At 38.4% G+C, this 16,492-nt stretch overlaps 1 protein-coding gene across 1 annotated transcript in view; it reads right to left on the bottom strand.

Moving 5' to 3' along the window:
- The window catches only part of LOC122023024 (MADS-box protein AGL71-like), a 37,231-nt gene extending 22,320 nt beyond the window's left edge, over window positions 1-14,911 (bottom strand). The window contains exon 1 of the mRNA XM_042581124.1: window positions 14,679-14,911. Within this exon, the coding sequence (XP_042437058.1) occupies window positions 14,679-14,911 (233 nt within the window). The remainder of the gene's footprint in view (window positions 1-14,678) is intronic.
- Window positions 14,912-16,492: the final 1,581 nt, after the last annotated feature.

Raw genomic sequence — 16,492 nt, forward strand, 5'->3', positions numbered from 1 at the left:
AAGAAAGTGAAAAAAATAGAAATCTAATGATTAGTTACAACTATGCAATATGAAAGGAAAACAAATGTTATGTTTAGTCTAACTCAATTGATAATTCCTAATGTTATAGAGCAGTCCCCGGCAACGGCGCCAAAAACTTGTTACGCTCCGCAAGTGTACGGAAATGTCGCAAGTAATATAAAAGATTATCGTATCCACAGGGACTGGAATAAGCACTAGAAATGTCTCAATGCGAATTAGCTAAACAACTATCCAATCATTTCAAAAGCAAAGTAAAGGTAAACAAATCTAATATTAGAGATCAACAAACAAGAGTTTAGTGTTTTGGGTTATGATAAAGGGAGATTCTAGGAGTTTCGGTTTCTTTGTAAGATTTCTTGAATGTAAATGGTTCACCAATTCTTATTCCTCAATTGCCAAACATGTAGAAAGTTGTCGGTTCCCTCTTGCAATAGACAACCGGCTAAGGACTGAGAAATTTATCTAAATAGGATTAATTAGACATGAACCTACGTTGTCCTTACACAGAAGCGCACCTATTACTATGCCTTCCTCGGATATCAACATAGAAGCCCACAACTTATTAATCTATAAAGATACAAGAAGCTAATCATAGAATCCATCCTACTCTCTTGAATATTCCTATTTCTTCTTCAAGATTATCTCTCAAACGTCCTTACACGGGCTTGCACCTGTCACGTGGATCCCTCGGATGATCGAGTGAGAGTTTATCCTTACCAATTCCTTAAGAAATCCAAACAATCAATCAAGAATGAGAATTAAGCACAAACCAACATCAATCATTCAAGATCTAATTGATACAAGCAAGATAATGTCATTGAAACAAGAAAATAGCAAATCCATAAGAGATTACATCAATCCATCATACAAATACTCCCTTAATCCTAGAATACAAGATCTACTCCATGAATCGAGGAAGAAAACCCGAAAGAATAGAGATTACAAGCATTCCTTGAATCCCCAATCCAAGAAAACAAGAAGAGGGGAAAAGAGAAAACTTATCTACGAAGAAGCCTTGTCTTCGGATCCAATCCTCGCTCCGGAGCCGGAATCGCCAAGAACTCCCCTTGAATCGCCCAGAAATCCTCCCAAGAATGGGAGGAAACCACCAAATCTTGCCTTCTCCCAAAGGGGGAGAGATCCCCTTTCAATTCATGAAGAAGGGTTTAAATAGAGGAGGGAATCGGGCGCCACACGGCCTCGTGACACGGCCGTGTGAGATTCACACTACCATGTCCAGTTCCCTCTCTGCCAAACCTGCACGGCCGTGTGACTCCACACGGCCAAAACCCTTCTGCTCTCTGGAAATGCTACACGGCCGTGTGGTGCACACGGCCACAACCTGCTTGGTCTCTGGAAGTCTCACACGGCCGTGTAGATCCACACGGCCATGTAAGGCTTCTGCTCTGGTTGGCTTCAAATCTTGACACGGCCGTGCGAGGTTCACACGGCCATGTCATCTTTCTCTTCTGTTGGTGCCAAACTCCACACGGCCCGAGCTCCATACCAGTGCAGGGCCGTGTGAGGTACACGGCCCGGTGCTTTCTCCCTTCGTCTCCTCCAATGCATGCCCAAAGATGTAGATTCTTCACCAAATCGACTCCTGTGTACAGAAAATGCACAAAAAGCAGATCTCCGAACCAAAAGAGTAAATATGCTAAAAGGAAAGCTGGAAGTATAAAAATGCATAGATCAAGCATGCTCAAAGTATGTAAATGTGCGTAAAAACATGCATAAAAGAGTATATAATCTACGCACATCACCACCTCACAACTACAGAGGTCACGTGAGGTGGTATAAAAAGGGGGATCTTCTTCGTTGGCAAGGTACATAAATTCTAGCACCAGAACTCTATTTTTCACTTGAGTGATTCTTCGTCTTCTTCTTTTTCTTCCATATTGGAGAAAAACTGACTTAAGCGTCGGAGGGCCTAGTCAAGGATCCCCACCCCGGTCTTAGGTCAATAACGCTTTGTTGGCTCATCTCAGTGTGCGTAGGAGCATGGAAGAGCTTCTTCGAATCATCAGAGTTCATCTCTATCGGAGGTCATCGTCACCCATCAGAACCAGTGCTCATCTCCGCAGATCTCAGACAGGATCAATGATGAAACAACACTGATGGTAAGTAAATTTAAAAAATTATTTAAATCTAAGCAACTTAATCAAGTGTAGGGTAGAAGAAAAAGAAGGATAAGATGCTACCACTACGATGAAGAAGGGAACGTAAAAGATAACTGTCCTAAATTGAAGAACAAGGACAAGAGCAAGAACAAAAACCCAGCCTAAACGAATAAGTACAAGAACCTAAAAGTGATGTGGGACGAAACGTCATCTGAATCGAAGATCGAAGCAATCATTGGACTTGCACTAGTAGCAAGTCACCAAGAAGATGAAGACAAAGCAAGCTCGTCCGAAATGACCATTGAGAGCATCGATCAAGGGGGAGCGACATCGGAAGAAAGCTACACTTCAGGGGGAGCTTTAGATTGTCGGGTAGACAAGGTGAGTCAGGTACGATCTCTTCCCCCTGACAAGTTATTTAAGTTTGTTAAATTATTATCAAAGAATTGTTGTATGTTAGAAAAATAAAATAAAATGTTAAAATTGACTTTAGCCATTTCTTATCGATTAAAAGATTTCGATAAGTTGAAATTAGAAAATGAAAAATTGAATAAAGAAATAGAAAAATTGAAACATCATACCTGCTTAAATGTTCAACAAACTCAAAATTATAATGAACTAAGATGGTATCTTAGATATCATAGGGGCCAAATCAGAAAAATATCAATAAAATGTATTCCTAAGAAATTTCTAATTAACCCAGTTAGAAGGAACCTATATTGGGTTCCAAAATCTTGCATAAATTAAAATTAGACTTAGGACTTTCAGAGAGAAAATTGAATATTTACTTTCTTTAAGAGGCTTTGTCTAAGAAAGTTGTTGTTGTCCCGATATCCAAGAAGGCCTAGTGCCTCACCATAACCTGAAAGCTAATTATTAAAATAAATATTTAATTAACTAACTGCTAAACATTTAATTATAATTAACTAATGCTTTAAATGTTTGGCAAAAAATCACTTTAGAAATTAATAATTTGATCACTTAGAAAAATTTAAAGTTTTTTTTGTCATAGAGTTAATTTTGGAAAATCGTTGTTTTGGGAAATTTTTCTATCTCGAAATTTTCTTAACACTTAGAAAATTTTATATTAAGTCAAAATTTTTACTTTCATACTTTTTGATATTTTAAAAAAAAATTGCAAAACATTTCAAAGTTTCTTTTAAAACTTAGAGTTTTTTTCTTAAACTTTCATATTTTTTAAGTAACCCTTAGACTTTTTATCATTGTTAAGTGAAAAAAAATTTTGGTACCCCATTTTTAATGCGATCAAAAGGGGGAGTAATAAAGATTACGTCTAGGGGAGGGTAGTATTTTAAATTTTAATTTTTGTACTTATAAATCTTTTTTAAATTATAACTGTTATTTGTTTACCCTAACTTAACTTGGGTTTGATCACATCAAAAAGAGGGAGATTGTTGGTACCCTAAGATGGTTTTGATGTGATCAACCAAGTCAGGTTAGGTCTTGTTGGTGTTTAACCCTATGTTTAAGTGTGTAGGAGCTTAGGAGCACAGGAAGTCGAGCAAAAGCTGCAGCTAGCGAGAAGGATGGCATGGGAGAGAGCCAACGGATTTGGTGCGTTCGAGGGATGAGGTGCTGCGGAAGAGTACGTGGGTGGATGAGAAGGAGGCACGCGACATTTTTGAGCGACGAGAAGCCAGAGTAGAAGATTGCTCAAAGGCCGGAAGTTGGGTTCGGGTGAGCCCTATTCCGGAAGGTTGAGATCACCCAAGTGGAGCCGGAGCCAGAGCGGAAGATCTGGACCTAAGCGAGCGGAGCCGGAGTAAGAACCCGAACCAAACAAGTTAACAAGTTGTTAACTTGGGTCCGAGCGACTAGATTGAATCCAGGTACCCGAACCTTGAATCTTATCTGGATCATGTCAAATGCGATTCGTTGCAACAGGGATAAAGTTTTATCCCCCTCCAGGCGTCTGGAACCCTTCCAAGCGCCCCGACCAGGGCTATAAATACAACCCTAGTCCCAGAAGCTAAAACACAACTGAAAAAGAGATAAACAACACTTGTAATCATTTACTTGTCTATTTAGCTTCGTGATTGTGAGATTTGATTGTTGTAAGAGGCTTTTTCGCCGAAGGAGACAATATTGAGCTTGTCATCATCCTTGGATTAACAACTTCTCTGGTTGTAACCAAGTAAATAGTTGTGCCTGTTCTTTTCTCTATTTAGTTTTTATTTGTTTTATACAAGTGTTAATATTAGTAAAGTTGTAAGTCGAGAAAGGATTTTTTTTGTTTTCTTATTGTGCAGGTTATTCACCCCCCCCCCTCTAGTCGGTCGCCCAAGATCTAACAGTTTTGGGGTTTGTGTCAATATTGGGATCCGAGATATGTATATTTTTAAATGTATTTTTCCAAGTAGACACGGATAAAACATACCTCTCCATAAAATTTGAGGATTTTTGGATGTCTGTGGAATTATTGGTGTATTTTTGAAATCAGGTTCAAAATGTCGAATTGGTCTGGAAAAGAGTATCAGTCAACTGGTGCAATTACCAGTCGACTGGTAACAGTGCTTTTCGACCACAGAATGCTTCTGTGAGTTTGTATCAAAGAGGGCAGTCGACTGATGTTGGAAGCAATCGACTGATACCAGTCTGAAACTGATTTTCAACACTGATTTTGACCAAGACAGCTCGTTTAGGTGTATGAGATCCATGGGGGATAAATACATGAGTGTAGGGTTAGTTTGATGATCTTTGTATATTGTTGGAAGTTTTTTAATGTTGGGCAAAGGGAGAGAAGTAAGGTTTAGTTGGGAAAACCTTAACTGCCTTTGTGTAGGGAGAGTCTTGTGATAGGTTATTTAATATCTCTATAGTAAAATTCCTTGATTGATGGGGAGCTTAGGTGTAGGGTGAGCCTTGGGATAGATTCCTATGCGCATGTTGCATATTCATTTGGCGGTGTAAGTCCAAGTTGTGTAGCCTTGGCAATGTAAGTTCATTTACTGGTGTAAGTCCAAGTTGTATAGCCTTGGCAACATAAGCTCATTCGGTAGTGTAAGTCCAAGTGTGTAGCCTTGGCAACATAAGTCCATTCGGCGGTATAATTCTAAGTGTGTAGTCTTGGCAATGTAAGTCCATTCAGCAGCATAAGTCCAAGTGTGTAGCCTTGGCAACATAAGTCCATTTGTTTTTAGCAAGTTTATTTGCAATTATGTTTTCCCTAACTTAAACATATTGTCAAACATCAAAAAGGGGGGAGATTGTTGGAGCAATCCCAATGGTCCATGAAACTATATGTTTTGGTGTTTAGGCAAAGGGTTTAAGTTAGGTTCACCTTTGTATTTGATATGTGTATGTGAGTGTGTAGGTTTGCAGGATATACATATGATTCAGCTTGATGGCTTCGGGTCCAGTGAAGGATGGAGCATCTAAGGGACCATGGACAAGGCAGCAAGGACAAGGGTCGAGGGAAGTGACTTTGAGGTATACATAAAGGATGGCATTAGGGATGAGCCACGGGATTGAATGCATCCGAGGGACAAGAGCCAAAGGAAGTGGGCTTGAAGGAAAGAGGTCAAAGCTGTGAAGAAGAGTCAAGTGACTCGTGAGGGTCCGAATTTGAGAGAAATGTACTCAAGAAGGGAAACCCTAGGTTTAGGGTTGTGCCAATCGAATGATACTAGGATCAGTTGATTGGGGGGGCACAGAGAGTTTCTGTGCCCGAACGGCAGGGACCAGTTAACTGGTGCAAGAACCAGTTGACTGGTAAAGAGCTATTGAGAGAGTCATTGGCCAAGCACCAGTCAACTGGTGCAAGGACTAGTTGACTGATATCAATAAACAATCTTGTTGTTTCTTCCCAAGATCTATAAGATGGAGCTTGGGATGGCTGGCCAAGGTGATGAAATTAGACTTGGTTAAAGCCTAATTAGTTCTCACTAAGTTCTCAAGTGCTTGTGTAATTGAAGAAGTCTTAGTGAGTATTGTGGTGAAGTTTCTCCACCTACAAGGAGTTTCTTGAGTAGCCAGAGTTTATCAAGGGCTAATCCACCGATAGATAGGGATCGTCCACCTTACGAACAACCATGGAGTAGGAGCCATAATCTCCAAACCACGTTAAACAATGTGTAGTGGTTTGCTTTCTTATTTTTGTCTTTAGCTTAGCTTTCATATTCGTATTTGTATTCTTTGTATTTCACTGTGCTAATGAATATATAGGGAGCAATCGATTTGGGGGCACCGTCTATCCAACCCCCTTCTAATCGGTCATACAAGATCCCCAACACTAATGATTGAGAGTATATACTCTCACCAAAAATCATCAATTCATTCCTAAGGATTATAACTCCTAATGAAACATTCCACCAAAAATCATCTTATAATTGAGAGTATATACTTGATTCATTTGATATATATTATAATTGAGAGTTATAAGACTTTGATTACAACATGTGATTTAATTAGTTCCTATCCCAATGTCTAGAAGCTTTCTAGGAATAACTCCCTATTTGACCCATATTAATTTGATATGTGTATAGGCCTATACACATCCATTTGTTTGCTAATGAACTACACACCTGCAATAGAAATCTTGCTTTGATGCAAAATTATGCACACTCTATTCACCAAATTAATATATTGTTTATTTTTTTTATTGACATCCTATACCATTGTTCTCATTATTACGTTTAATGGCTAAAATTGGCCCTATGGGAGGACAACTGCACAAGCCCTATCTTTAATTAAAAGTTGTATAGTTTGATCGAAACAAAAGATATCAAAATAGAAAAAAAGGATGATGACCTTTTAAGATTTACAGAAGCGTGAAATAACAAGGCACGCCTTTGAGAGAGCTAGAGAGGCTCATCATTGTCGCAATGAGGGAGGGAAGGCATTGTGAAGAGTGCTTTGGTGCCTTTGAAGAGCTAGACCCATAATTATTGCAATGAGAGACGGAAGGCACAACAAGGAGGGCTTTGGTGAGGAGAATTGTGAGGGCGCGACAAGGAGAATCGGCGCTTCAGTGAGGAGAATCGCTAGTGTTCGACGAAGGCTTCGACGAGGGATTTGACAAGGGCTTCAGATGAAGAAAAGCCTTCATAAAAAATAAGTTAAGAGAAAAAAATGTTAAGAGATATATATATAACGTTTATAAAAAATAAGTTATATACTCTCACCAAAAATCATCAATTCATTCCTAAGGATTATAACTCCTAATGAAACATTCCACCAAAAATCATCTTATAATTGAGAGTATATACTTGATTCATTTGATACATATTATAATTGAGAGTTATAAGACTTTGATTACAACATGTGATTTAATTTGTTCCTATCCCTAATGTCTAGAAGCTTTCTAGGAATAACTCCTTATTTGACCCATTTGCCCTACTACTCAATCCCTAACCTCACCAAACTGGGTTGTTATAAGCCTATACACATCCATTTGTTTGCTAATGAACTACACACCTACAATAGAAATCTTGCTTTGATGCAAAATTATGCACACTGTATTCACCAAATTAATGTATTGTTTATTTTTTGTATTGACATCCTATACCATTGTTCTCATTATTATGTTTAATGGCTAAAATTAGCCCTATGGGAGGACAACTGCACAAGCCCTATCTTTAATTAAAAGTTGTATAGTTTGATCGAAACAAAAGAGATCAAAATAGAAAAAAAGGATGATGACCTTTTAAGATTTACAGAAGCGTGAAATAACAAGGCACGCCTTTGAGAGAGCTAGAGAGGCTCGTCATTGTCGCAATGAGGGAGGGAAGGCATTATGAAGAGTGCTTTGGTGCCTTTGAAAAGCTAGACCCATAATTATAGCAATGAGAGACGGAAGGCACAACAAGGAGGGCTTTGGTGAGGAGAATTGTGAGGGCGCGACAAGGAGAATCGGCGCTTCAGTGAGGAGAATCGCTAGTGTTCGACGAAGGCTTCTAATATTAGAGATCAACAAACAAGAGTTTAGTGTTTTGGATTATGATAAAGGGAGATTCTAGGAGTTTCGGTTTCTTTGTAAGATTTCTTGAATGTAAATGGTTCACCAATTCTTATTCCTCAATTGCCAAACATGTAGAAAGTTGCTGGTTCCCTCTTGCAATAGACAACCGGCTAAGGACTGAGAAATGTATCTAAATAGGATTAACTAGATATGAACCTACGTTGTCCTTACACAGAAGCGCACCTATTACTATGCCTTCCTCGGATATCAACATAGAAGCCCACACCTTATTAATCTATAAAGATACAAGAAGCTAATCATAGAATCCATCCTACTCTCTTGAATATCCCTATTTCCTCTTCAAGATTATCTCTCAAACGTCCTTACACGGGCTTGCACCTGTCACGTGGATCCCTCGGATGATCGAGTGAGAGTTTATCCTTACCAAGTCCATAAGAAATCCAAACAATCAATCAAGAATGAGAATTAAGCACAAACCACCATCAATCATTCAAGATCTAATTGATACAGGCAAGATAATGTCATTGAAACAAGAAAATGGCAAATCCATAAGAGATTACATCAATCCATCATACAAATACTCCCTTAATCCTAGAATACAAGATCTACTCCATGAATCGAGGAAGAAAACCTGAAAGAATAGAGATTACAAGCATTTCTTGAATCCCCAATCCAAGAAAACAAGAAGAGGGGAAAAGAGAAAACTTATCTACGAAGAAGCCTTGTCTTCGGATCCAATCCTCGCTCCGGAGTCGAAATCGTCGAGATCTCCCTTAGAATCGCCCAGAAATCCTCCCAAGAATGGGAGGAAACCACCAAATCTTGCTTTCTCCCAAAGGGGGAGAGATCCCCTTTCAAATCATGAAGGAGGGTTTAAATAGAGGAGGGATTCGGGCACCAGCACGGCCGTGTGAGATTCACACGCCATGTCCCCCTCTCTACCTCTGCACTACTGCAGTGACTCCACACGCCGAACCCTTCGCTCTCGAATGATACAGTGTGGTGCACACGACAACACCGCTTGGTCTCGGAAATGCTACACGTGTGGTGCACACCACACCTGCTTGGTCTCGAAACTCACACTACTGTAGATCCACACGGCCATGTAAGGCTTCTGCTCTGGTTGGCTTCAAACCCGTGTGAGGTTCACACGGCCATGTCATCTTCCTCTTCTGCTGGTGCCGAAACTCCACACGGTCCGAGCTCCATCCCAGTGCATGGCCGTGTGAGGTACACGGCCTGGTGCTTTCTCCCTTTGTTTCCTCCAAGGCTTGCCCAAAGATGTAAATTCTTCACCAAATCGACTCCTGCGTACAGTAAATGCACAAAAAGCAGATCTCCGAACCAAAAGAGTAAATATGCTGAAAGGAAAGCTGGAAGTATACAAATGCATAGATCAAGCATGCTCAAAGTATGTAAATGTGCGTAAAAACATGCATAAAAGAGTATATAATCTACGCACATCAAGGCTTCGACGAGGGATTTGACAAGGGCTTCAGATGAAGAAAAGCCTTCATAAAAAATAAGTTAAGAGAAAAAAATGTTAAGAGATATATATATAACGTTTATAAAAAATAAGTTATATATATATATATATATATATACTTATAAAAATGGGCCCCTAGGTTTTTTTTAGGCCCTGTGTAGGTGCCCTGGCCCAGGGACGGATCTGGGCAAGAGGTTGTTTATATTCATTCAATATGCATAAGATTATTAAACAAACAAGCTTAAACAGCTTGTTAAACTAAACAAACAAGCTTGAACACGTGTATTCAGTTCGTTAACGTTCGTGAAAATATTTGTAAACAATGTTCGTAAACAATGTTCATAAACCATATTCAATAATAAAATTATTTTTAATATGCTAAATAAATAATAAAATAAAATAAAATAAATAAATAAATTTAAATTATTAAGCTCAACAACCAATCAAATAACTAAAAGTTTCAAATAATCAAATAAACTTGAATTGAGAGCTCGATAATATCTAAATGAATCAAGCTCGAACCAAGCTCAAACCAAGTTCAAACAAAGCTCAAGTCAAGCTTAAATTGAGAGCTCGATAACATCTAAATAAACCAAGCTCAAGCCAAGATTCAAACAAGCTCAAGCTTATAAAAAATAAACTAAGTCATGCTTGAATAATCATTTCAAAAGCTTGGTTTATTTTAAGCTCGGCTCAGCTCAGCTCAATAACCTTATCAAACAAGATTGAACATACCAAAACTTGGCTCGACTCATTTACAGTCTTAGATATCCATACAAAGGAGGATCCAAAATTTTAAGCTTGGGAGGTCGCATAATAAGTAATAAAAATAATTATTAAACATATTGTATAATAATGGCCTCCCTAAACCTTTAAAGATACATAGTATATATTGAGTTGAAATGTGGAAAATAGAGAGGAGAAAACAAAATTGTAATTTAGTCATCCAGAGAATTCAAACTAGAGTTGTGTGTTAAAAAATTAAAACTTACCATCATACCAACCAACTATATATATTTATATTTAAAGAGGCCAAACAATTTATATACTAAGAACATAAAAAATTTCTATATAGTAATAATATTATTAAAAAATTTTGGGGAGGTCGTGGCCCCCTCCGATCCTAATGTAAATCCATCTCTGTATCCCTAGGTTGCCCATAAATGAATGTGCAGGTAACAAACCTCATATATATAGAGAGAACTGATATGCTTTACACATGAGGGTAGTTACATGGTCGTCTCTCCGAGAAGAATTTTAATATTAAAAAATTATTTAATAATAAATCTCTTTTGTTTACCTTAGATTCGTCAGTTCCTTCGTGCAGCTTCATCAGATGGTCTCAGAGTTCTTTAGCATTTTTGTAGGGAATGACTTGATTCAGTTCTTCCATTATTAGGCCACACTGAATGGTGTTGATTGCTTTGTAGTCTAGTTGCACCTTCTTGATCATTGGAGGGGTCCAATTTTCTAGTTCTATTGGCTTTCCATCTATCATCGGGGGAGTGTATCCTTTGAGTATAATGAACCAGAGCTCGATGTCAGACTTGAGGTAGCACTCCATTCTGTTCTTCTAGTAGCTGAAGTTCTCTCCTTAAACAAAGGAGTGCGAACGGTGATGTACCCTTCTTGGTAGGAGTTTGACATCTTTTCTATCAAAGAAAAAAGGAGAAGAAGATTTCCAAGACTCTCGTCTTGGGATTAGCAGTGCAGGATAAATAATTAAAAACAAAAAAAAAAGAAATCTTTTTAAGAAGAAAGAAAAAGATTTTAAAATTGCTCAAAAAATGATTAAGTATTTTCATAGTACCAGGCTCTGATACTAATTGAAGGATCAATAGAAAGCGATAGAGGGGGGGGGGGTGAATATCACACGTTAAAAACTCTTTTTTTTCGTAAAGTAAAAACTAGAGATGTGCAGCAGAAAATAAAATACACGTTTTGGTTACTTGGTTCAGAGCCTAGGTCGACTCCTACTCCAAGACCCGCGATTCTTGATCACACCATTGGGCAATCCACTAAACTCTTCTTTCCGAAATCCTTCAAAGAGAAGCAATTCGTACAGATGTAAAGGATAAGATAATAACAATCTACTATCTTATTTTAATTTAAGTACAATGCAAGCTAATAAATAATAATTATATCGAACAAAGAATATTGATGAAGTTTGTCGGTGTTGTGTTAAAGTAGTAGCTTGCTTGAAGGTGCATTGCAGAATAATAGCACGAAAAGAGCCTTTGCACAGAGGTGAATTGAAAACTGATAATCAGCCACAGACCTCGAGCATCACTTTTATAAGAATCCACACAGTTCAATTGACCGATCCTTGGGTTCGGTCGACCGTACCCGCTCTCTTCCTTCTTCACTGAGATCCAATCTTCGAGCATTGATGACATTTAATGGTTCGATCGACCGATCACCTTGTTCGATTGATCGAACACTGAATTTCCTTGTTCGTCGAGATTCACACTTAATGCTACTTTAATGAGATGATCTTTCGATCGATCGATCCTCTGGTTAGGTCACTTGATTAGCCAGGTTTCCTTCTCTACTTTGGCTAGGTCAGATATGTGCCACATAATCAAGGTTCGGTCGACCGATCCGCTAGTTCAGTCGATCGATCATGCTTTGATCGCACTATGCACTACTTTCGTCTCTGGTTTGAGTTAGCCTTGTTCGGTCGATCGATCAAGTCATTCTCTGCAAAACAAAGTTAGATTCTATATTCCTGCAAAATAGAGGTTAACACAGTAATATAGTAAGATGCATAAGTAGTAATAGACAGTAAGACTGCATTGATCTCAACTTGAAAACCTTCCCGGATTTTTTAGTTGGATTAGTGACCTAGGGTTTATTCCTCTCTGGAACACATCCTCATTGTCGCTCTTCTCCAGTTGTTTACCTCAACCTACATGCCAAACATTGGTCCTCCAGACTTATTTGGACTTTGCCGCTTAACATCGGATCGGCCCACCAGGACATTCCCTCGATCTTCGGTCCTCCAAATCTATCGAGCTTCCCTGCCAAGTGTCGAATCCTCTTGACCCACTTAGATTTTCTGCTTGGCTTTCACGAACTGCTAAGACTTTCTCCAAGTTGAGTAAACAGCCTACACACTCAGTCAACTTATTAGATCACAGCAAGACATAACTTGAACTTTTGACAACATCAAAACTGAGGTTCGATTCTGATGCCTGCATTTAACATGGCCACATGCCATCAAACCCATATCTTAGATCTTGATAACCTGAAGATGGTTGTCCAGCGGATGAACCTATATTTGATGCAGTATTATTTTGGCTTTGTATTACTTTTGTAACTCCGTTGTTGCTATTTGTACTTCCTTTAGCAATACCATTTGAACTAGCTTGTGTTGTATCTATTGGAGTATGAGCAACATCAATCGCAGTAGATGTAGAAATATTCACTTTGGAACTATGATTTTGGCTTGCTGTGTATGGAGCATTTGTAGGTAGCGGTGGTTGGAAATATGTAGCTGGGAACTAGTAATGTTGGGATGTGTATAATGATTGTTGTTCCCTAAAGTTGGAACTAGGGAACCAGGTGAAGGATATGGACTATATTGTGTATAGCCATATCCATGATAATACATGTCTCCATAAACCCCTGCTAACAACCAGAAATGATACCAAAACCTTGACATGCATATACAATTACAAAACAATTTGTGAGTTCAAATTTGAAAAAATAAATTGATCAATAATGTAGTAAGGCTATCATCAAAATGAGACGCTCAATAGAGCATAGGGATTAAATACAACTTACATATGGAGGTACCTCTATTTCATCATGGTTGACATATCTAGAATAATCCTCTCAATCTGCCACTGAGCCATTATAACCTAAAGTGTTCACAAATATATTCACTCTTCTATAGAGAGACACTACAATCTCGATGGAACTAAAAAAATTTTAAAAAAAAAGTAAGACTCAAAAATAATTTCATCAAGTCATGCAAGGAAAAAAATCAATCATGTTCAAAAAACTAATGTTTTAAAAAGCATAAGCAGCCGAGACATCATACGCCAAGCAGACACATTTATTTATTTATTTATTTTAAAAAAACTAGTTCTATTGATAAAAAATATGTAGCAGAATATATAAAAAATAGGACACATTTCATGCATAGTATATCATATTAATTTAATTAAATAACAACATAGACAAACTTTTATGTTACTCAAAAATTATTGCATGATCCTCAAAATCCACTTCCTATACAAAATGTTGCATACAAATATAGCTAAGCAAAAAGCAATAATTGCAAACTAAACCATAAAGCATAAAAAAAGAAACCTATGGATCAAACAAATAATGAACCAAATTAAGAGTTAAAGTGAGCAACAAATTGAACAAACAGAAAATTCCTCTAGGTAAAAATCTGTCAGATGGAGCGAAGAAAAACCAACTTTCATTTACTGTTGACCAACAATATAGTAATAAAATTAAGTTTACATCGACGACATCATCAATATCAATTTCTCATTTCCCCAAGGACCAAAATCAGAAAGTCAAAGGAAAACAACTGGCGCAAGAAAAAACCTAACTCCACTCTCGGCACCACGAAATCCACAGAGCAATCAAGAAATGAATACAAAGTTGTACAATGAAAATAAAAGGAGCATTTTGCACAAATCAGACGAAGCAAGTGACAAGGACAAGAGACGAATGAACAGAAAATTCAACTTCCTCGCTTCGCCATGATCCAACAATAGAGATGGTTGAAGTTAAGAGAAGCAGAAGAATCAAATAAGAAAAGAGTGGGATCATGACAGTTTGCTCCATTCATGATTTTATTCATCTCACAAGTTATACAACATTGCAATCGATAATCCCCCCCTATTATAATAAAATGGATCGGAGCAATCTCTTTTACTTTCTTTATTTCATGGCAATGTTACCTCGTGCTTTGCATCCCAGATATTTTCATTGGAGTTCGTCCAGTACCTCTCCAAAATCTTCGGCAAGCTGACATAGTTCCATTTGCAAGCGTCATTAGAGTCTCAAAATTCACTTACCACACAAAAAAATGAGCCAAAAAAGTTTCCTTTTCTCTTAAGAAAAACAAATAGATCGTGTGCAAACTTACATTGTGGAGAGGCTACAGAACTCGGACATCTTGCCAGAGCTTGAGAATATGACGACAAAGACTTGCTCTTTGTAGAGGATGCTGATCTTTGTCATCTCCATAATGATCCCATTGCGGCGCTTGGAGAAGGTGACATGCTGATTGGTGGAATTCTCGATCCGCTTGATCTCGATCTTCTCACACCACATTTCTTCCACCACTAGCACCGTCGCCCCCACTCGACTCCAACTCATAGAGGAATAAAATAAGAGGAGACTGGAAATCGATGAGGGAGGGAGGATCTAGAAAAGGAGGACTTTCCATACCGAGCTTGAAGGGGAGGAAACTTTTGGTGAAGTATCAAAATTTCTCACCACTGACTTTATAAACTCGAAAGACAAAGAGGAAGAACTCTTTAGTGGGAGAAGAGAGCAAGGAGATGAGTCATAGGAAGGAAACAGCTCTAAAATTAGGGTTCACGGAGGGGAGATAGAGAAAAGTGTTCGATCGAAAAGAACGCTAGAGGGAGCAATGAATAGTGATTGCCAAAAATCGAACAAGAAATTGAGTACGTAGCGGAAAGATTGTAAGAATAAGAATAGGGAGAGAGGAAGGAATAAGATGAGAATAATAAAATCTATTGTTCATTGATATTTGTCCTAAGGACAATACAATATATAATGTTCAAAAGTACTTGGTCAAATAACTAATTAATAAATAACAGAATTATTCTAAGAATAATTCTGAGAATAATTATAACAGAATTATTAGAATAATCCAAATACTAATATGATTTGATTTGGTAATTTGATCCGGTCAATTTGGATAATTCTGTTATATCTCTTTTACCCCCCGACAAACTCAGCGGGAGATCTCTGACGTTGAGTTTGCTTGCAAACTTTTTGAAACGTTGTCTGGATAGTGGCTTAGTAAAGATGTCAACGATTTGATCTTCAGCAGAAATATAAGAGACGGATAACTGCTGAGTTGCCACACGTTCACGAACAAAATGAAAATCAATTTCCACATGTTTTGTACGAGCATGAAAGATTGGATTTGTTGTAAGATATGTTGCTCTAATATTGTCGCACCAAATTTTTGGTGCAATATTTGATGCAAGATGTGTTGGTGCAACCTTAGGTCAAGGTTGACCCGGGTGACCCGACTCGAGTTGACCTGACTCGAGGTATATTTTGATGTTTGACAAAAAATAGAGAAGTTGTATTTTGATGTTTGACGAGGATAGAAAAGTTGTATTCTGATGTTTGACAGAATACAAACGTGGGAGATTGTGGGTGCAATCTTTGGTCAAGGTTGACCTGGTTGACCCGAGGTGAGTCGACCTGATTCGGGAAATCCTGGTGAGTGAAGCCAGGTGAAAATCCTAGTAAGTGAAGCTAGGTGAAAGTCCTGGTGAGTGAAGCCGGGCAAGGAAAAATCCAGATGGATCAAGGATGATCGGACATCTGGTGTTGGGAAGTCCAAGTAGATCAAGGGAGTGACAGGATACTTGGCACGAAGGAGAAAGTCCGAGTGGGTCAAAGGGATTGACCGGACACTTGGCGGGGAGTCCTAGCAGGTCTAGGGAGTGACCGGATGCTAAGCATGATGTACCAATAGGTCAAGGTGGACCGGATGTTGGTTTGGAAGGCTTAGGACTTGGTTTGGGTAAAAACCAAGAGCTTGATCGATCAGTGGATCGATCCGGTGATACACTGAGTTATCTGATCGATCTGGTGATCAATCAGTAACCGATCAGTAGCTTTCTGTGAGAGTTACTGATCGGTCTGGAGACCGATCAGAGACGAGGCCAACTCTCACACAGAGTTGGCTGA

Source organism: Zingiber officinale, chromosome 9B, assembly GCF_018446385.1.
Source record: "Zingiber officinale cultivar Zhangliang chromosome 9B, Zo_v1.1, whole genome shotgun sequence".
In the NCBI taxonomy this organism is placed as follows: Eukaryota; Viridiplantae; Streptophyta; class Magnoliopsida; order Zingiberales; family Zingiberaceae; genus Zingiber; species Zingiber officinale.